At 39.5% G+C, this 21,649-nt stretch overlaps 1 protein-coding gene across 12 annotated transcripts in view; it reads left to right on the top strand.

The window, feature by feature from the left end:
- Grik1 (glutamate ionotropic receptor kainate type subunit 1) overlaps nt 1-21,649 on the top strand; it is a 400,993-nt gene that overhangs the window by 229,679 nt on the left and 149,665 nt on the right. For all 12 annotated transcript variants that reach the window (XR_005491017.2, XM_006248053.5, NM_001111114.1 and 9 more), the window contains exons 2-3: nt 13,011-13,178; nt 16,590-16,847. Coding sequence is in view for 11 of the 12 variants with exons in the window: in XM_006248053.5 (XP_006248115.1) it covers nt 13,011-13,178; nt 16,590-16,847 (426 nt within the window). In the remaining variant the exon portion in view is untranslated. The remainder of the gene's footprint in view (nt 1-13,010; nt 13,179-16,589; nt 16,848-21,649) is intronic.

The following is a 21,649-nucleotide window of genomic DNA, read 5'->3' as shown; positions in this document are numbered from 1 at the left end:
CCTAGGTTGTCTTCAGAGTCAGATGATGATATCTTTGGTTATGCATAAATTTCAGTTTGATACAGTCTTGCTTCTGCTACTTACAATATTGGTGTCACGGCAGGAAATCATTATCCAGATTAAAGTCATGGGTCTCTCATCCAGTGTTTTCTCCTGGATATTTTATAGCCTCGGGACTTCTATTTAAACTTTTCATAGGCCATGTGCAAGTCTTAGGGAAGATTTGTTTTTACTGCATATAGGTGTTTTGTCTACATGTCTGTCTGTGCAGCATATGCGTACCTGGCACCTATGGAGACCAAAAGAGGACATCAGGTACCCTGCAACTGGAGTTGCATATGGTTGTGAGCAGCCGTGTGGTTGCTGGGAATTAAATTCCAGACCTCTGGAAGGGCAGCCAGTGCTCTTAACCACGTAGCAGCACTGCCCTTTCTCAGTTGTGTCTGATGCCTTTGACAGGGTTCATTTCTGAATCAGCCCCTCTGTTCAACGGCCACTTCATCTCAGTCGCACGCTCTTGTAATGACCATAGCTCCCTGAGGACGCTTGCAATCATGAGGCACGATGCCTCTCGCTTTGTTCTTCATTTATGCTGTGTCTGCTATTCAGGGTCAAACCCAGTTCCGCAGTACGTATAGTATTGTTCTAATTCTGTATGAAATATCCTGGAGATTTTGTTGGGAATTAAGTGGTATTTGTAAATCTCTTTGAGAAGGACAAACCTTAGAATAGCAGGAAGTTCTGTAATTTATGGACGTGTTATACATTCCCATTTGTATTTGGTTTTAAATGCTTCCCAGAAAGTTTTGTAGCTTTAAGTTTACTCCCAAGTATTGTTTTGATGCTATGGCAAATGTTACTGTTTGTTCAGCGAATATCTCTTCCTATTGGTGCCTAGAAGTGAAAAAGAATAGGAGAAAGAATAGAAGAAAACTCAGTAAAATAATGAAGGTAAATTGTCTATATGTTTAACACTGTCTGTTTCATACTATGTCATTACATATGTGTTTGCTTTTCTTTTTATCCAACTTAACTAATACATGCAAATGTGTTTTAAATATGGAATATTGTAGGTAACAAAAAGGACCATATGCCCTGCATGCTGTGGTGTCCACTATGGAGTTGAGAGAGAAGTATGTTTTTAGGTACATGGATATAAGGAGTAAAGGAGACTTTCAGCTTTTAAAGTAAAATATGAATATTTCCCAATTCTCCTGTTTGTACTATTCAACACAGTACGTACCCTCGGCGACATGAAATCTAACCTTGCTGTTTGTAGGTCATCCCTTAGCTCTCCTGAACAGGCGTACTGGGGTTCTCCCTTATCTGGAGCCTTACTAACTCACTAGAGATTTTTTTCTTAGAAGTGGCTTCCATTGGGGTCACTTGTATTTCGTGTCATGGTTAACTTTTATTTCAATGACTTACAATATTTACTTTGTCTCGTGTAGCCTAGGGAATTGAACCTAAGACACTGCGCATGTCAGGCAAGTATTTTAATGTTGAGCGCATCCCCAGCTGATTCTGTTTAATTGTGTTGAATCTCAGAGTGGAACTTAGAAACATACCTCAACTGAAACCTACTAGGCTCTAGACTCTAGAGCAGTGGTTTTCAACCTCCGTAATGCATACAGTTATTTTGTCGCTACTTCATAACTGTAATTTGGGTACTGTTAGGAACCACAACGTAAATATTGGATATGCAGCACTAAAAGGGTCACAATCTACAGATTGTGAGCTGATGCTTAGCGCCTAGAGTAACTTGATGAGCAATAATGAATTCTGTCTCAAGCATAAACATTACAGGCCGAGAACCCTCAACAGACAGAAGTTTGCATCCAAGGTTCTGGAACTTTCTTAGACATTACATTATTGCCTCAAGGGGCCATTTTTCACGATTTTAATATCAGTGAATAAAAAATGTTATAAGAAGGGTATCTGTTAGCTGTTGGAGAACTTGGGAATACAGAAATAAGAGGGACAGACAGCCGAGTACTTCATATTGACATTAAGCATCAAGGAGATACGTACTGTGAACAATGTAACTTCCAGATAAGACTGACCAGAGACAGGGGTATTTTTGCAAAGAGATCATCTTCTTGTTAAGAATATGTATTTGTAAGTGGAAATTAAAGTTAAAATTCATGGTTCATATCTAATATGTCTTTAGAGGTAGTAGTATCATCGTTGGAGAGTTTATACTTCTGATTAAAAACCTATCTAGCTTTTCATTTAAAAATGCATGAAAGTACTATTTTAAAGTACATATTATTTTAGTCCAAATGTAAGCAGATCTCTGGATCAAATTGCTTTTAAAATGTGGTTATCAAGACAACTGGCCACAGTTCCAGGAGAATGTGTCCTGTGATCAAGAGAATTTTAGAAGAGTACTGGGTTAAGCAGACTTGAATTGCTTTCTTATTGCATGGCTTGTGGGCAATGTGCACACTGCTGTGTAATGTGATTTTCCAACAGGACTGATGCTAGGCAGGGCTTCCCAAACATGTTTGACCACTAAAGGCCTTTTGTGTCTCCCATGTCTATGCATTGATAAATGCTGCCCAACAGGAGCTGTGAGCCACTATTTGTTCTGGCTTCAGACCCCCAGATTTCATTTTAACAACAGCCTTTCCTTCTTAGCAAACAGAAATTGCCAGCTGAAAAATACAGCGGACATAAACTAGAATAAAACATACAATTAAGCTTTCTTGGAACACTGGGCTGTGAACTTGGCATCTTCTAACCTTTTAATTAATAAGCAGAAAAAAGGAATCAGGAGAGTTTTCATGCGAATACATGTCATTTAAATGAGCTGTTAAAAGATAGAAATATAACTGCTCTCAAGAGATATTAAAGCAATCCCAGACTTTTATAAGAGTAAAGGTTTTGGGCATTACTTCGTTGGCAACATTCCTGGTTGCTGCCTGGAACCCGCAGTTGACTAGGACACCAGCCATCCCTGCATGAAATGAAGGTGCTTGGCAGCCTGAGGAGAAGGGAACTTTGAAAGTGCTTGGGGACCATGGGAGGTAATGGTTGGGAGAGAAAAAGCAATCATTGCCACAAATTCAGTAATGGGAAAAGGCAGTAGGTCTCGCCACATATATCAACCGCCTCTCTGGCCTCCCAGGTCTCTGTGTTGGCAGAAAAAAGTGCTTCATGTGCCTCAATGCTTAGGCATAAGACTGAACATCCCATCAACTGGACAGGTCTTTACTGGGAATACTGGACTATGCTTATGTCCCAGCAAGTAACCATTAGTACTCTCAAGGAAATACTCCTACACTCAAGCAGTAGGGAGGCTCTGAGTAAAGAAAGTTTTTGATTGACCTTTAATAGATATAAAAAAATATGCTTATAAAATATACTATGACTCTGACTTATATGGATATGAGGTAGTTAGGACTTTTTTTTATTAATTTGAGTATTTCTTATATACATTTCGAGTATTATTCCCTTTCCTGGTTTCTGGGCAAACATCCCCCTCCCCCCTCCCCTTCTTTATGGGTGTTCCCCTTCCCATCCTCCCCCCATTGCCGCCCTCCCCCCAACAATCTAGGACTTTTAAGTAATTATCATATCATTCTTGACAAGTACAAGAAAAATTCTTCCTTCCTAACTACTCTGAGATATGTATTTGCTGATCATCCTATCCAGCTAGATATGGTACTATACTGTGTTTATGACCAACCCTCCTCATCTCACAATCATCTAGTCTTCTAAGACTTTTGGAACCATTCTCATATCGGCCTCTAAGATCAACATATCGGTGTTCCAATGATGAAGATCACACAGCACTGATCCTTACAAGCTGGACTTAACCACAGTCAAGAAGTCATCCTCCAGGCAGGGATATATTGTCACAAATTACGTGGCTTCATGCCTTTTTAATGACATTTTAAAATATGCTCATCTGGGAGAGTTTGGCATATGTCCCATGGTATTCATGTGGCAATTACAAGACAAGTTGTTTGAGTTGGTTCTGTTCTTCAAACTTTTGGCTACAGGGGATCAAACTCAGATCATCAAGTTTGGTGGCAACTGTTTTTATCCTCTAAGCCAGGTGTGTGTGTGTGTGTGTGTGTGTGTGTGTGTGTGTGTGTGTGTGTGTGTAATTCAGTATATCATATTTTATAAGGAATCTGTATATTATCTATCAGTTTGTCTTCATTCCATACAGTCAATGTCCTTCTGTAAATGATGGTGAAGTAATTGCAAGAGCGTAGGTGACTTTTCAACATGATGATCTCATTTCCCAGCAGTAGGATATCACGAACCTACGATACTTTAATAATTTAAGTTTTGATTTCAGAGGCCTTGAGACTATTTTTGAAAAGGACTATCCTCATCAAATTCACCAAAATAACCAATTTCACCCCTTGCTGAAATATTCCTCATAGAAAGAGACAAGGAGTGTGCCTGGGCTTTGTTGGTTGAGTAATTGATTAATGTACATGGCTTCCCTTTCTGAAGTCTATCACTTAAGATTGGCATCTCTCTGAAGGCAAGAACCAGGGTACCCTTCATTGTACGTCATCCCCTAATGCTAGCATCACCCTACGCACTAACAGATAACCAAAATGTTTCAAAAACAAACTGAATATTGAAAGATACTATAAGAATATTTTGATTTTGAAGGGCTATCTTTACTTTTAATGTGGAATACACTTAGTAGGAACAACTACGTATAGCATCTGTAGAAAATCTCAGAATTCCTCCTTCCTCTGACTATCTACCTTCTGAAGGATGTCAGTTATTCCTCATAGACATGTGTCCCTCCATTTGGAGGGCATTTATACTGAACTTATACAGATCTCTTTGAAGCATCAAAAAGAGAATTTAAATATGGTTGTTATCCCAGGTATGGAATAAAATGGATTCTTCCTTATAAAGGACACTGATATATGAGGCGACTTGTAGAAGGTTGGGTCACAGCCAGACCACTGAGGCTCCACTTGTCTTTAGCCTATAACTCTCCCCTCACGCTAGCCTTTCTGAAAGATTTAAAACTCTCCTTATCCATTTCTCTTCCATTAAGTGACAGAACACCTGATTCCCACCCACATTCATCTACATAAGATCGTTAAGGCAGTGTTAGTGCCCAAAGTAAGACAGGAAGAGAGACACTGGATGTGAAAGGGAATCTTAGAAATTAAATGTGTAACCTTGAAATTAAAGGTGCAGTAAATATGAGCCTCGAATAAATTGCTTATGATGCAATAAAGTAGAATTATGGATGTGGCAATAAAGGGAGGCAATATAATATTGTGTATTTAAGAAGCAGCTATCAGCAAAGGAATAGATCAAATTGCCATCTTGTTTTCTGTTGACAGCTTCTGGGATGGTTGTTCATCTACATGAATGCAAAACAGGAGCCAGCACCAGAGCTTCCCATTTCTAGATTGTCATTTAATAGATCGCCCTTGTTTCCTGAATGACCTCACAGTTTGTCACAGTGGACATACAGCAGCTAGTTAGGGGTGTGTACAGTTTATCAGCACAAATATAGCAATATCCTGATTTGATCCTGCACTCTTCAAATAAGTAGGAAAATGAAATAGATTTAAAAAAATACAGATAAATCCTGTAATAGAGTAAAGTGGAGTATTTGCAAAATAGCATCAGAAATCAGAGAGTTAAAAAAATAGCTATTGAAAGGGCTGAATAAAATGACACTTTGGGAAGAAGAAATGGAATAATGAAAATCAGCTAATAGTGGCAAATATCAGGAAAGCACATTTGACAGCTATCAAATATAGTTGACTATGAAGAAAAAGCTCTAGTTTTCAAAGCATAGTGATGTGACTATATAGTTAGCAATTTATTATATATGCTTACTATATATTTATATTTCCTACAACAGAAGATTGTGGAATGTTTTCATCAAAGAGAAACAATAACCAATGGAAGTGGGAAATATTCTCCTTATACTTAAAAGACCAGCACATATTTTACAAATGGATATATGCATATGTAGATTTATCAAAATGTACTCTGCACCAAAATTTAGTCATTTTAAATCCATTCAAGGAGAAAACAATTAAAAATAAGTCTACCGAATATCATGCACCATACATAGGAGAGAGTATGTGCATTTTCCCCTTATTATATGTACAGCAAAAGACTTTCTTTTTTTTGGTTCTTTTTTTCGGAGCTGGGGACCGAACCCAGGGCCTTGCGCTTCCTAGGTAAGCGCTCTACCACTGAGCTAAATCCCCAGCCCCAAGACTTTCTAAGATACCACATTGCCCTACTCCAAACTATAGTCTTAAAAATCACTCATTACCTTAAGAAACTAGAATACAGTTTATCTGTGGAACATTTGGTTTTTGTTATTTTGTTTTTCTTTTTCCTTAACTGAGTGGAAGTTCAGAAAGGAGTGATCCTCATTGTGGAAGTGTACTGTGTCAAACCTCCATAGAAAAGGAACACGGGGACCTGTTGCCTGGTAGTATTTCCAATAGTTCATCTTGAGAAAGTCCTCAGCCTTGGCTTCAATGCTGGAAATGGGCACTCAGAAGAGCGCTGCAGGAAATGGGTGTGTCATCTCAACAGCACCTACAAGGGCCATTTTGGCAATGTTTCACCCACCCTTCTCACCTCTACCTGCTCTCCTCCTCTTCTGACACTTCCAATTATATGGATAAAGTTCTAAACTAAAAAAAAAAAAGTCTACCTGAATATCGCATCAGTACTCTGTAACTGCTATAGAAAATTATTCGAGAGCTACTGAAATAAATTACCCAATAAAATGCTTGTCAAAAACGTGAGGATCTGTGTTTAGATCCCCGGGAGCCATGTAAAATGTCAGATGTACAGAATTCATCTGTAGTCCCAGTACTAAGAAGGCAGATAAGGGGATCCCTGGAGCACAACCTAGCTGAACTGGTGAGGTCCGGACTCTGTAAGGGATCCTGTCTCCAAAACAAAGCAAAACAAAACTCAAAATAGAGAGTGATTGAAGAAGACACTGATATTAACTACTGACCTCAACACTCAAGTTCAAGATGTGCATGCCCAAGTACATGCACAGATGTACATACAAAACACACACACACACATACACACACATATAGACACTCACCTGAACACACACACAGACTCACACTCACACACATACACACATACACACACTCACCTGAACACACATACACACACAGACATATAGACACACACAGAGACACACAAACACACACACATGCACACACACACATGCACACACACATACACATACAGACACACACAGAGACACACAAACACACACACACAAACACACACACACACACACACACACACACACCTTTACCCTTGATTATATAAAGTAAAAGTAATGGATTTTCTAACAATTCTAGAAGCCAGAATCCAAGTTCAGGGAGCTGAGAGTGCCCTGCCTCCTCCTTCCATTATCCAAGTGATTCAGCTCCTGTATATTCCAGGCTCTGGGAAATCCTCAGATTGTCTGTCCTTGCTGTTAAGTGATTTTTCTCCAGGACTATCACTCCCATTGTAATGACACCCTAACTTCCACATTTGGAAACAACCTCTATATCATCTGCATGAGTATAGCAAACTCCCTGGCTGACATTTTCTCTTAAACACCTAAGAGGCGTCACAAAATAATCATTCACACTCCAAGCCAGCTCCCTGTCCTACTCTTCAGCAATATCAATGACTGCTTAAGTCTCCAAACACAATGTCATCCTTCATTCTCGTCTCTTATGCTTTGTCTGAGAACCTTACCAGCCCTACCTGCTATTCAATGGGATTTTTTTGCATCATCAATAACAACAATCTAAACTTAATCAGCATCATTTCTCAGCTAAATTATTAGCCTCTTGTAGAACAGGTACAAGACTAGACCTTCCTGTGTTTGCTTCTTGCCCATTTCCTCATTAACACAAACTACAGCAACTACACCAACTTTCTTGCAGTAGGAAACATCACTCAACCACTCTGTTCAAAGCCTACCACTAGCTTTTCATGCCTCTTAGAATGAAACCATAATCTTGTCATTGTTTACTAATCTCTCCATAATCTACTCCAATCCACCTCTACCACTTGATTAAGCTCTTTTATCCAAAATCTAGCTCACTCAAATTTCAGCCACTGAAGTCCTTTAAAAAAAGACCCAAAAAATAGCGCCAGTCTCTTATCACTTTGCTCTCTCTGAATAGAACACTCTTCGCCCAACCTCTACCATCCATGCCTCGGTTCTTTCAGATTTTTACTCAAGTAAACATGGGATGAAGATATGCCTGTCCTCTTAGTAGGCATCTCAATAGCTATATATTTATTGTAAGTCAAGCCTAATCAAAACAATAATCTTTTTATGTGAACAGGACTCTGTTCCCACATGGCTTTCACGTTGTTTGGTCACTAATGAGGTAAAAATTTCCTATTCAGTTTCTTGATGTTTTTCAAGGGGTAAAGTGAGCCCCTGTTACAATCCCTACCTGTAATCCAGTCAAATCCCATCTGGAAGGAGCCAGGATGGTGATGGTTGGCAATAATAATAGCATGTTTTCTAAGTCTGTGCCTCTGTATCTACATGATACTTTCTGTGGTCTATAGAAACTGACAGAAAGGCAGGTTACGAAGATTGGAAAATCCTTGGAAGCCAAAAAGACAATAAAGAAATCAGGGCACTCTTGAGAAAGGTTAGGGATCTTCATAAAGTTTATTCAGCCCTCTCATTTTGATTCTTTAAGAATGGAATATGAACTAGGAAAAGTTTGAAAATTATTTGTTAGAGTTCAAATATCGTATATGCTTTAAAAGATCAGTTTGCTAAAGGTATGGTTTCCAGAATGGCACTGTTCAGGGTATTGAAGACCTGGATGAGGTGCAACCTTATGGGAAATCCTTAGGTCCCTGAAGTAATGTCCTCAAAGAGGACCTTCCTCTTCCCCTCTTTGCTTTCTGGTCACAAACTGAGCAGTGTGTACTTCATGCACTCTTACCATGATTTATTACCTCATCATATCCCAAAGTCAAGGAGCCAATAAGTCATGGGCAAGAATCTCCGAAGGGCTGAGCCAAAATACACCTTTTCGTTTTATAAATAAAGTACTTCAGGTATTTCATTACAGTGAAGGAAAGCTGACACATGCCATGCACCGTGTATGTTCAGAAGGCTCATAAAACAGAACATTTATTCTCCGGCTTCTCTAAGTGCCACACGTTGCCTTCAGTGGCCATGCTATTAATCAAATAGTACTAAGATTTGTCATGGTGAACAAGTCTTCTGTGTCCATGTAAAATTACTTGGTGCAAATGAAAAGCTTTCTGTTGGACACCCCTCCCTGCCATCCCTCATCACTCCTTGCAGACAACCTCATCCGTGTACAGGATATTGCTATATGAGCTTTCCCTGAGCAAAAGTTGGGTAACAGTGCAGCAGCAGCAGCAGAATACACATCTGCCTCCTAACCTGATTTACAGTAACTTTCTCTTTGCTTATCTTACATTACAGTTCCAAGAAGAAAATGTTATTTAGATAAAGGTGATTTACACTGATCACTAAATTTGTTTTCATTTGAAAACCCTTAGGGTAAAAAGGCAAGATGAATGCATTAGCTTCCTAAGGCTACATAAACAAACAAACAAACAAACAAACAAACAAACAGTGTAAGTAGACGACATGGTTCAAATAATAGAAATAGAAATGTATTTTCATCATGTCTGAGAGACTGAAAGTACAGGATCAAGGAATGGCAGGCTTGTCTTCTTGCCTGCAGATCACCACTAAAGGTTCTGTTTGTCCTCATGTAAACTTCTCTGTGATTGTATGCAGGTATATACCCTGTGTTAGTGAACTCCAGTTTCCTTTTGTTTTAAACATTTATTTATTGTAGTTTATGCATATAGGAATTTTGTCTGCATGCATATTGATCCATAGATCATGGGTACACAGTACCTGTAGAGGTCAAAACGGAGTGTCATGTCCTGGGAACTGGAGCTACAGATGGTTGTCAGCTGCAATGTGGACACTGAGACTGAGACCCAGACGCTCTGAGAGAACAGGAAGTGCTCTCTACTGCTGAACCATCTTTCCAATCCCATCACATTCTTTCTCTTTTAGTAACAGACTGGATCAGGGAACACCCATGCTGCCTCATCCTAACCTAAATTACCTTATAAAATGCAGTCAGTTTTTAAGGTATTGGGCACTGGGGTTAGAGCTTATTATGAGCTTAGGGTGGAAACATGTCAGGCCATAAAAATGACATGCAACTGTATGCGAAAGTAACTGTAGACCAGAGGAATAATTTTGAACTGAGCAGGAAGTTCCAAAATGGGTAGCAACTGGTTGGTATCGCCACCGCCAATATTCAATAATGCTAACCCTTCTTTGGGGAATAATCGTGTTTTCAAAATAGTGGGTTAAATTTTCCCATTTACTCAATAGACCGGGGAACAACAGAGAATTACCATCCCCTTTTAGACATGACAAAAGTATAGAGAGCTTGGCAGTGTGAAAACAGGAGCACACACGTGAATATTGGACAAGCAAACATCCAAGGTTGTCACACATGAGGCTTGTGACTGAATTATTGGGTTATAATGTGTATTATTTCTGCTTCTTTTACATTTACAAAAACAGGACAAATATCTCCTAGTTAGCGTGTTAGTTACAATTTTTTGATGAAAACTACACAGAAGAACCACCTTAGGATGATTTACCTCCCTCAACTTAAAAATCTTGAAGAAGAGTTAGGTAAAGCCAGGGTCCACCTTTCAGAACCTTTATTCTTTATCCAGGAGAATATCCCCTGCCACAGCCTATACTACACACCCTCTGAAGCTCTCCTTGAAGGCTAGGGTTGACTTTGTCCCTATGTAGTTCCAGTCCAAGCATCTGAAGATGCCTTGGTCTCCACAGAGCCACGTTCCGAGGGCTGTGGACTCTCATCATAGGGTTCTTACTGGGACTGAGGAAATAGAATTGAGAACAAAGGATTGCTAATGGCTACTATGGACATTCTAATAACAAGAGTCCTCCAGGTGAGCCACCTTGACCGCAGCAATGAGCTCACTTACATCAATCTGCCTGGGACCATTCAGTACTTCTTGCCTGACCCCCTCACCTGTCAGGCCACCATGGACTCACAGCACCCAGAGAAAGTGAGAGTCCATCCCCAATTACCCATTTGTGATTGACACAAGGAAAACACAAACATTTTCTTGATAATACTTTTGGAACAAATGTCCCCTGGGTCCTTGGGTGAAGGTTAACATGACTGTGGTTTTAAAAAGAACTATAGTAGTAATCTAAACATGAATGGTTCAATATATTGATCTATAAATGCCAGAAATTTCTTGAAAGAAGCCAAGTTAGGTACCTATAGGTCTTCTTATATCTCATAAGTAGACACTGTAATTAATAAAGAAACTCAATTTAACATAAAGCTATATATGTGCTTTAAAAAAAAACAAACGATCTTTCAAAGTACATTGGAGTTCTCCACCTGAGAAAGAACAACCAGAAATCATGTACATGTTGACTATGTGTGGTTTTATTGCAGATTGTGTGTGTGTGTGTGTGTGTGTGTGTACATGTGCTTGTGTGTTTGCTTGAATCAAAAGAGAATTTATAGCATTCATGATTCTAACCATCACAAACAAGTTTGTAAATATTTAATTCTGACCCTTAGCAAGGAACAATTAGAGGAGATAAATTATAGCTTACTAGCATTCAGCATGCCACAGACGTGAGTTAAGACCTATTTTCAGAGGAAGCAGAGAGTCAAGTAAATCAAGGACTAAGCTAAATTGAGGTGCTTCAATGGAATGGTCTGTGTCTATTGAGATAATCTCAGGACTACATTTAAAGAATGTTAAGAACATACAACAGACCATATCTACAGCATCTCTATCCAGCACCAATATTTCATCAAAGACTGAGCAGGACTCTCTGCTGACACCTGCATCAGTTTGATATTATTGTCTAGAGTAAGAGAAGGACCCATGGTTAACATAACAGAACCTAGGACATGGAAGAATGGATTTCCCCAGAGTTAGAACCCAAGTTTGCATTGGGGTATATTCAAATGATTTTTCAAACAGAGAAAATTACCTTTAAATCTGCCCATTATGCTTTGGAACATACTGGGATATATAGAACGTGACCTCAGAATTCTGAGCTCTAAAACCTAGAAAAGATGTTTTCATTCAGAAAAAAAAAAACTCAGAGTGGGATTATTTCATCCCCAATCCATCCCTGCCCAAACCTACTACAGATAGGTCTAGAAGGTCTGCTTTTGAAAGCAAATTCATATATCTTTAATCACGCATATGTGTGTGAGTGGGATGTGTACCTGAGTGTGTGGGGGCTGCACATGAGTGTAGGGTTTGGACTGCATGTGAGTGTAGGGGTGGGGTTGGGGTGTGCATGAGTGGGGGAGGATATGCACATGAGTGAGTGTGGGAGTTAGGGGTGCACTTGAGTGCAGGCTCCCAACAATATATCATGTGCTCTGGACAATGGCTTTCAATCAGTTACAGGCAGTCTACTGTGGGTTCTAGCAACTGAGCTTGGCCTCTAGAAGAGCCATACACCTGTCCATCACTGCTGAGCTATTACCTCAGCTCCTAAAAACTCTGGTTTCAATGAAGACATTGTAATTCCAAGGCAGGAGTGCCTACTAGAATAGAGTTTAAGTTATGTCTAGGTCAAACACAGCACAACTCCCATGAAAGTCAAAGAAAATTGCTTTCCACTGCATTATCAGCTATGCTTCCATGGTAGACAATATTTGGAATCTATCTATACCATCTAAGAAGCATTATCCACCCAGAATCAGATCTAAAACTCCATGCATCCATATGCCAAGAGAACTATTTATTTGCATGCACCACATCTTGATAACACTCAGCCTGGCTTCTGTATCTACCCTGGTCATCCCAGCATTTATGGTTTGGGTATTTTGTTTTCAGTCTACAGTTTTCTTTTAAAGCAGTGCTGTGGCATCCTGTCTAACATTTCTCATGCATCTCTTTTGCTTCTGCAGGAGGGATTTTTGAAACTGTGGAAAATGAACCTGTTAATGTTGAAGAATTAGCTTTCAAGTTTGCAGTCACCAGTATTAACCGAAACCGAACCTTGATGCCCAATACCACATTAACCTATGACATCCAGAGAATTAATCTTTTTGATAGTTTTGAAGCCTCCCGAAGAGGTAACTATTTTCCTACTTTACCAAGCTCCTTTGGGTAATAAGTCTGATGCATGGGTAACCTTTGCCCTTGTTCACCTTTCTTCAAAGTGGGTTGCTTAGTGCTAATGGCTTGTAAGAATTCCTGGTCCCCAATATCACTGATCAATTCGATCTGAACTCATCTGATGGACACTGCCTAGCCCTGTTTTCTGGGCCTTTCTGCTTAGCTTGCCCTTCAATGCCCTCTACTCTATGATTAACTGATTCAGCTGTGAATGGAAAATGTCAGGCTTGATCTGTTTTTTCCTTCCTAAAGCTGAGATACCACCATGAAATTGTACAGTGTGGTCAAATAAAACGTTGTGGAACGTCACATCCACTAAGCCTGGGGAAGTAACCGGGACATACACAAGTCAAACCCAGGATCACAAAAGGCTCCAACAAACTGCTAGGCTTATCTAACATCAACTCATTTTCTTGTTGCTATTGTTTTTTCACTTTTCTGTAAAACCATAAAAAGATTAAATCTGTGAACAAATCACGATTTCCTTTTTTCTTCTGTTCAGAAGAAAAGTAATCAAATAGTAATTAAATTTATACATAGCCAGCAAGCTTTATCAGGTGGACTGATTCTTATGGGACAGCAGGGCTGGTTTAGATATTCACCAGGAACCTCCAGAACAATTTTCTAATGATTTCATATACCTGAAGCATGGCCTTTAACAAAGACATCACCTATACACAGCATAAAGATTTTGAGAAAGCAAAGGTTTTGCCTGTCAAGAATTCTTTTCCTTCCAGAACAACCTGTGCCTTTTGCAGACCCACAAACCATACATGATCAACTCCATGTTTCTGGTGATTTCCAAGTAACTTCATGTGTAAGGGGTTAACAGAAATGATCTTAGATCAAAGAATATACGTTTGCCTGATACACTTGTCTACAGGTATTAGTGTTATATACAAAATAAAAAGGCTTTCTTTATCAAGTAAAGATTAATGCAATAATGCTCCCACATATAACATAATTTTAGCGTAATGACCCTGCTTTTCTTTGGATAGAAGGCTGGGCATGATGGTATGTGACTAAAACCCCAGCACTAAAGAGTTGGAGATGAATGTGAGATCAACCTGGACCACATAGCATGACTCAGCCTCAAAAAGAACCAAAAAAACATTTATCTAGCATTTTAAAGCTTATTAAGCATCCTTGTATATGCACTGTCTGAATTAGATCGCTGTCGCTCTCTAACTGGCTTTATCATCTCTTAGATTGTTGAACAACACAACAGAAAGCTAAAACAATGACATTTGATAGGGATACTTCAACTCCCCCCACCATACACATAATGAAGGCTCTCTTGTGATCTGAAGACCCAACCATACTTGTAAATTTAACACTCCAACAAACAGAATTCTAAAGGATTGATTTTCTGTCAAGAAACATTAGCATCCTAGAGTCATGACACATTAAGAGGAGTCTCAATTCTCTCGTGTGGGATAAGTCAACAATTTGCATGCTTCCATCCTCACACTGTTCTGGCTAATGAACACACATGCAGAAGTAAGCTTGAGGACAGTGACAACTGACACCTTCAGCACATTGCAGAAAGCTCTTTATCTCTATAGCTAGTGCAGACAACTGGCACCAAGCAATCGAAGGTCAGAAGTTGTCCTTAAAAATAATTGTCAACATCAGCTACCCCATAGATGGCCACAACATGGCTGTCAAAAGTTTACTCTACATTCTCTCTAAATTAAGCCAAGAAATTTAAAGAAACATATGGTACTCACATAATTATAAAATCTCTTACATAAATTCATTTATAGAAGCCTATTTGTTTAATTTAGGTATTCAATTATTTTCATTTGACAACACTCAAATTCATTTTTTAAAAAATTACAATTTAAATTTGAAAGATACACACAAACCTGTATTTAATAGCCACTTACATGCAATTAATAGACACTGATCTTCATGGTAACAGAGCATAGGCGAGTCTTTCTGGATGAGAATTTGGTTAATGTGTAGCATATAATTTAAAAATACCAAGATAGTTTTGTAGTAGATGGTGAACTCTACCACCTAGAATCTATATCAAAGAAGTAATTTAAGATACAGAGAAAAATAGGAATATTTAAATACTACTTATCATAGTTAAAAATTTTAAAAAAGCTTAAATATTTAAATGTATAAGAATGTGCTTGATAAATGACACCATTCCTGCCTAGTGATTTGTTTTTCCAACAGTGGAAATATACGCTTGAGTTTGCAACACCTTAGTGTGCAAGTTGTACTTTTCATTCAATAAAGGCACCAAGGTATAATACTGTACTTGACTAGCAAACCTAGTCTTCTGCAGTATCATCAGGCATTATTCCAAGTTGATGGGCTGAGGGATGATAGAGCCTCTGGTTCCCTATATTGTAAATATTCTAATTTCTCATAATACTTTTGTTCCTATAACAACAAAAATGTTAGGAATTAGATTTTAAATATATACATTAACTATGATTGACCTGATAGTTGTAGGAGAAAGAGGCCTGACCTTGACCTAGAGTCCTCAAGTTCTGGTTCAACTCTGTTACTCTCCAGTGGCCATGATTAGGTCCATTGTGTATGAAATGAGTGGCTTAGACCAAGTGTCTTCCAAAGATCCCTTTAGGTCAAGCCATTCCAGTGTAACTAATTAGGTATCCTTCCTGCTTATATGCACTCTACAAATATTTCAATAATCTGAAGGTCCTACCTGAGTAACTCACTTTTATTTGCAGAGAGTTGGCCGTCTGATTTATTGCTGATTGGCTGTACATTTACACTTATCAGTATTCTACCACCTAAAGACTATTGGAAAGAAAGACAGCAAAGATGACAATGTGTGATGGCAACTATGAGGAATTTTCTAATAGTTAAATAAAAGAAATGAAATAAGCAAAACAACGGCAGAGCACTCCTATCCGAGCTTCAGAAAGATGGGAGTCAAAGCACTTTAGTCACCTTCTCTGTCCATACTAATCTCGCCATTGTCACCCTGCCATATGACAGAACTTAATTCATAGGACATTCATTTGACAAATGGTTCGCTAGTTAGCTCACACAGTGCTCATGGGATCAAGGAAAGTATTTAGCCTTCATCTGGTTGGAGGTAACGAACCGAGACAAGTAACTCATTTTTATTTGCAGGGAGTTGGCCTTAGGATTTATTGTTGATTGGCTGTACATTTACACTTACCAGTGTTTTACTCTCTAAAGATTATTGGAAGCTGGAAAGAAATGATAGCAGCAAACAAATGGGAGTTATAGAGGATTCTCTGACAGTTAAGTATAGAAATTGTGTAAGGAAGACATGAATTCATAGAACTCTCTTGCTCTCACCCTTTCCCTGCCTTCCCTCCCTCCTAATGCTTTCCCTTGTCTTTGGATATTACCAGCATGCGACCAGCTGGCTCTCGGGGTGGCCGCACTCTTCGGCCCTTCCCACAGCTCCTCCGTCAGTGCTGTACAGTCTATTTGCAATGCTCTGGAAGTTCCACACATTCAGACTCGCTGGAAACACCCTTCCGTGGACAGCAGAGACCTATTTTATATCAACCTCTACCCGGACTATGCGGCTATCAGCAGGGCGGTCCTGGATTTGGTCCTCTATTACAACTGGAAAACAGTGACGGTGGTGTATGAAGACAGCACAGGTATGAGACACACACACACACACACACACACACACACACACACATGCATATGCAACTGGGCTTGCTTACTCTGCCCACCGTGAGATTCAATAGATGGTGCATACAGAAACACTCTCTCTCATAAGCTAACAGAGTTCTGAAGGAATTTAGGAATGCGTTATATAGCTAATTCAACAAATCTAGTTGCATTAAAAAAAATACATCATCTTACCAATATACACTGTGATCTCATTACAGTACTAATGGTGGGATTCCATTAGCGCAACTCTACTGAGAGTGTGAGCCCAATTACAGTGGCCTATTCAAGTGTCTAACAAAAGTGGTTATTCTGCCTATAAAAAGTTACCACAATCAGACAACAAGCAGACATCTAGTTAGACATTATGCCGCTAAAGTGATACATTCCTTGGGGAAGGGATCGTGAGTCACAGGGGTAAGCCCATAACAGAATTTGAGAGCTCGAGTGATGGCTATAGGTAGAACTCTGGCTATAGCTCATCCCATTTGCCACTTTACACAGCAGTCATTAACTGTTTTAAAACAGATCAATGGGCTTTGGTTGTTCTATCCAACTGTTGCAGACTGGAAGATGGACGTTCAGCATTTCATTGTCAATAGATACCATCTTTGAACTTCACCCATTTGAACTTAGCTTTGCTGGCACTTCCCCTATTATCTTCTGCTCACATTTTAGAGCGCAAGCTCCCTTGTGAGCATGTATGGGATATGTGTTGTGTGTGTGCACATGCGTGTACGTGTGTGTGTGTGTGTGTGTGTGTTGGCTGCCATCTGTCTTCTTCAACTATTCTCCTCTTTTGTCTTGAGCCAGGGTCTCTCACTGAACCTAGAACCCTTTGATTCAGCAAGGCTGCTTAGTCAATGAGCTCCAGCGATCCTCCTGTCTCCATTCCTACCCCTCAAGTGGCTTTTTTTAAAAGCTGGGTTCTAGAAATCTCAGCGAATGTCTCCATGCATGCTCGGCAGACCATTTGTCAACTAAGGTAGCTTCCAAGCCCTGACTCTCTTACCATCTCCCTTCTTTTGTTTAACTGGAACCAGTGAATCTTCATCTACAGATTAAAGTCGAACATTTACACTGATGTATTTCCTCTACTGTCTATATCCCCCAAGGTTTTTCTGAGTATTCTTTCACAGCCTGACCCCTCCTTGTGCTGAGTGTGTTATGTCAAAATATTAACAAACACAGTTGTGTCTTTCCTCCATGTCAGAATTTATTGAAAATTCATAAGATGCAGGCAACATTTTCGTTAGCAGCAAGATGCCAGAGAATCCCCTTTTCGTTGATATTTATGGCTGAGGCAAGCATGAGGTGTTATTGTTGTTGTTGTTTATTCTAACCTTGATTAGTAATGTTAATTCTCAATTATGAACTGTACATGAGTCAATCAGTCTCCATTTGAATATATGTAATTTATAGCATGACCATAAAGGCTTTAAAAAGCAAGGAATGGCAAGGAATGTCACAGAGGACTGAGAGGACAAAGTAGAGGACCTGGTAGAATCTTTCCAGGGAAGGTCTCTCAGGGCAAAGCAGTCTAAAACAAACAACAACAAAAACCAAAACAAGACCTGCTTCTGCAGAATGGAGTAACTTAGGGCAGGACACAAACTGATCTCAACACTCAGATGGTAAAGTCATTCATTGTCCATGACCACATTCAATGGTTACCTTTCTCAAGCTCCCTAGGAGCACCAAGAAGAGAGAAGGGGGTTGGAAATTGAAGCTTTAGACAGTGATATGTTTACAATGACACAAAGCATTCCTAAGTACTGAATTTCTAGCTTTGCTTAGAATGTGCTTCCTATGATAGACCAGGCATGTAAAAAAGAGTTCAATAACTTCATGCACAAAGACCAATACCATTGACCATCTGACCTTTCCCCAAGAACTTAGAATTGCTCCTTTCTTCATACGCTTGCTTCCTAATAAGACTAATGAAACTGGCACTGAGAATTAGCAAAAGGAGGCTCTTCCAAGCATTTTGGCACTTTTTCATTTTTCACTGCCTTTTCCAGCAAGCATTAGCTCATGCTGTTCCCTAGAAAATAGGTACCATACATCCTCTACTCAGCATTAAACTCTGGCTCTGCTTGCACTTCAGATAAAGGTGACTATTATGATCAGAAGTGCCAGTTAATGTGTCTTCCTAGGCCTCATCTCATTTTAGAAACAAGTGGAAGCCCTGGGTGATTAGACATATAACTCATAAATACGATACACTAAGCAGTTCCTACTGGGAAGGGCTGTGTTTTTCGTTTCACCTGCTTGATGTACAGAGTGACAGCCTGTTACAAAATAAACCCCACAAAGTATATTTAAAGAGCCTTCAGGTAAAACATAGTGAAGCGCAAGTGCAGTTAGATCGTTCCACGTTGCTGTGTTTGGTAAGTGGTACTGCAGGCTCATAAAATCAAACTAGCTCTCACTTTAGAGAGCTCGCCTTGGTATAATCACTCAAGCTCTCTACATTTCCAGCAAAGCAAGACCATCTAAAAGGAAAATAAATTACAGAAACACCCGTGCTTAAGAACAAGTTCAAACAATGATATGGGCATTATAGATTTTTAAGGCATATGCAGAAAAAAAAATGAATTATACAATAATGGATGTCCTAACTACCTTTAAACACCCATTCAGAGTAGCAGCCCCTTTGCGCAGCAAAAACATCAGCGCATCATCTTTTTTGTTTGTGTTGACTATAGAGTGACCCTTTTCTCCTTGGTAGGCTCATCTGAGCTCAGATGCTCAATAAATACTTGTTGAAATGAGTATCCCAAATGACTCTGTATGTTACCCATTAAGTTAGAGATGATTCATGTTAAAATGACTTTGCCCAACATTAAAAATGTAAATGAATAATCAATTGAACCATTAAATTGGAACCTGGAGGGTAGGCAGATCAACTGTGATCAATAAAAGCAGACATTCAGTGACTCTGAGTGGGTTTAATACTGCTCGACTCAGGGTTCTTCAGTGTCATAATTATCAAGCCATAAACAGGAGAAAACAGCAAACCTGGAGGGAAAGAAAGGACTTAGGTGTGCTCAGCACCCACCTCTACAGCAGAATTAAGTACCCATTAAAGAGCACTTTACTGGGATTTGTTTAGTAGGAGTTTGTTAAATAGCCTGAAGCCAGCACAGATGTCGTGGGACAAAATGCCCCATTACTCCCATTGAAGTCAATGGGAGCAGCATGCAAGTCTCTAAGGACAAAATTCAATTGACTCAATGCTTGCATACAGAGGTCCTCTACAAGTTAGAGTATCAAGGGCTCTAGAGCGCTGGTGGAAAAAGTGGAGTTTTGGCACGCGCTATCTCCTCCCTGCCTCATTCCCAGGTGTTCACATCACTCACTTGCCTCCAAGTCTCACATGCTAGGATGATTTGAGACATCCTGAGAACTCGCTGCTGATAGGACCTCTCTCTGGTTCATTAGACCCCTGTGGAAGCCTGGCTTCTTTCCCTTAGCACACAGCAGAAAGCTGAGAATCTGAGTACCAAATGCAGCATGAAGTCTATTCAGCACTTTCTGCTTTCTCAGGACCCAGTTCTGCCAGATGTAGCCTCTGCCAGTTATGTAGAACACAGGGCTAGCAAACTTCTTACCTAAACAGTAAATACACAGCACAATATTGTGGTCATATGATCTTGGACACAACTACTTTGCTAAGTGTTCATATATAATATGTAGATAAATAGGCATGGTATATGACAGTAAAACTTTATTTATAAATACTTATTTATATATATGCTTGGCAAGACTTGACCCTGGGGCTCTAGTTTACCCCAATATCAAATATAAAGATGCAGAAGAAAGGAGGGGGAGAAAGATAGGAAGGGGAAAGAGATGGGGGGGGGGTAAACACATGTAAAGGCTGAGCCTTAGCCAGACCTGTGAAGCTGGATTGTTGCTCTTTCTCAGTTTTCTGTTTGTGGAGTCCATCTCCGTCAATCTTCCTCATCCTCTGCATTGTTCCTGGTGGCATTTTAGCTTGCTTGACAAATTTTCTTCAGTGTAGGGCAAAAGTGACAGACACCTTTCCATATCCATCATAAGAATCACAACTAACAACCATCATATATAAAGATAACTATAACAGAAAGAAATCGGGAAGACAAAGGAATAGCAGATTTACTTAACCATACTTTCACATGATACCAAGATCCTTTAGAAAAAAATGCTAAAAGACACAGGGAACCCTGGGCTTTATTTTATATATGCTTACATAAATGAATGCATGTATGTATGTATAAATGTATGTTTGCATGCATGCATATATGTGTGTTACAGGGGCACTGAACATAGCAAGCAACTATTCTACCACTAAGCTAGTGTTCCCATCCTTGAAGCTCTGTCTATTTTTATACTTAATTTGAATGAAGAATGGACACCTGTGCAGAAGTGAGAAAGACCAAAATGGATGATGTAGTAGTGATAGAAATCAGAAGGGCCAGCTACAGAACCAACTTTCTGAAGTGAATGAACTGTCAGAAGTAATCATGCTTGCATTTTTACAGTATATTCTGAGCCTATGTCCATTAGAATGCCTTTAGTATATCGAACACCACTAATTTTACTTGGTAGTGGCCATTGATAACCACAGTCTTCTGTTGCAATCTCAATCTCTAATATTAGCTCTTAGGTTATACTCCCCTTCGCCTAAATACTAGTGATTGTCGTGGAGAGGCTTTAAAGCCTGCAGGGTTTGAAGAGGCCTTGCTGATAGAGATGCCAAGAGGACCATTACTGGGATTAGATGTTACAGAACTAAGCCACA

Source organism: Rattus norvegicus, chromosome 11, assembly GCF_036323735.1.
Source record: "Rattus norvegicus strain BN/NHsdMcwi chromosome 11, GRCr8, whole genome shotgun sequence".
Lineage (NCBI taxonomy): Eukaryota > Metazoa > Chordata > Mammalia > Rodentia > Muridae > Rattus > Rattus norvegicus.
Note: the sequence above shows the minus strand (reverse complement) of the source record. Positions and strands in the feature narration are given on the sequence as shown.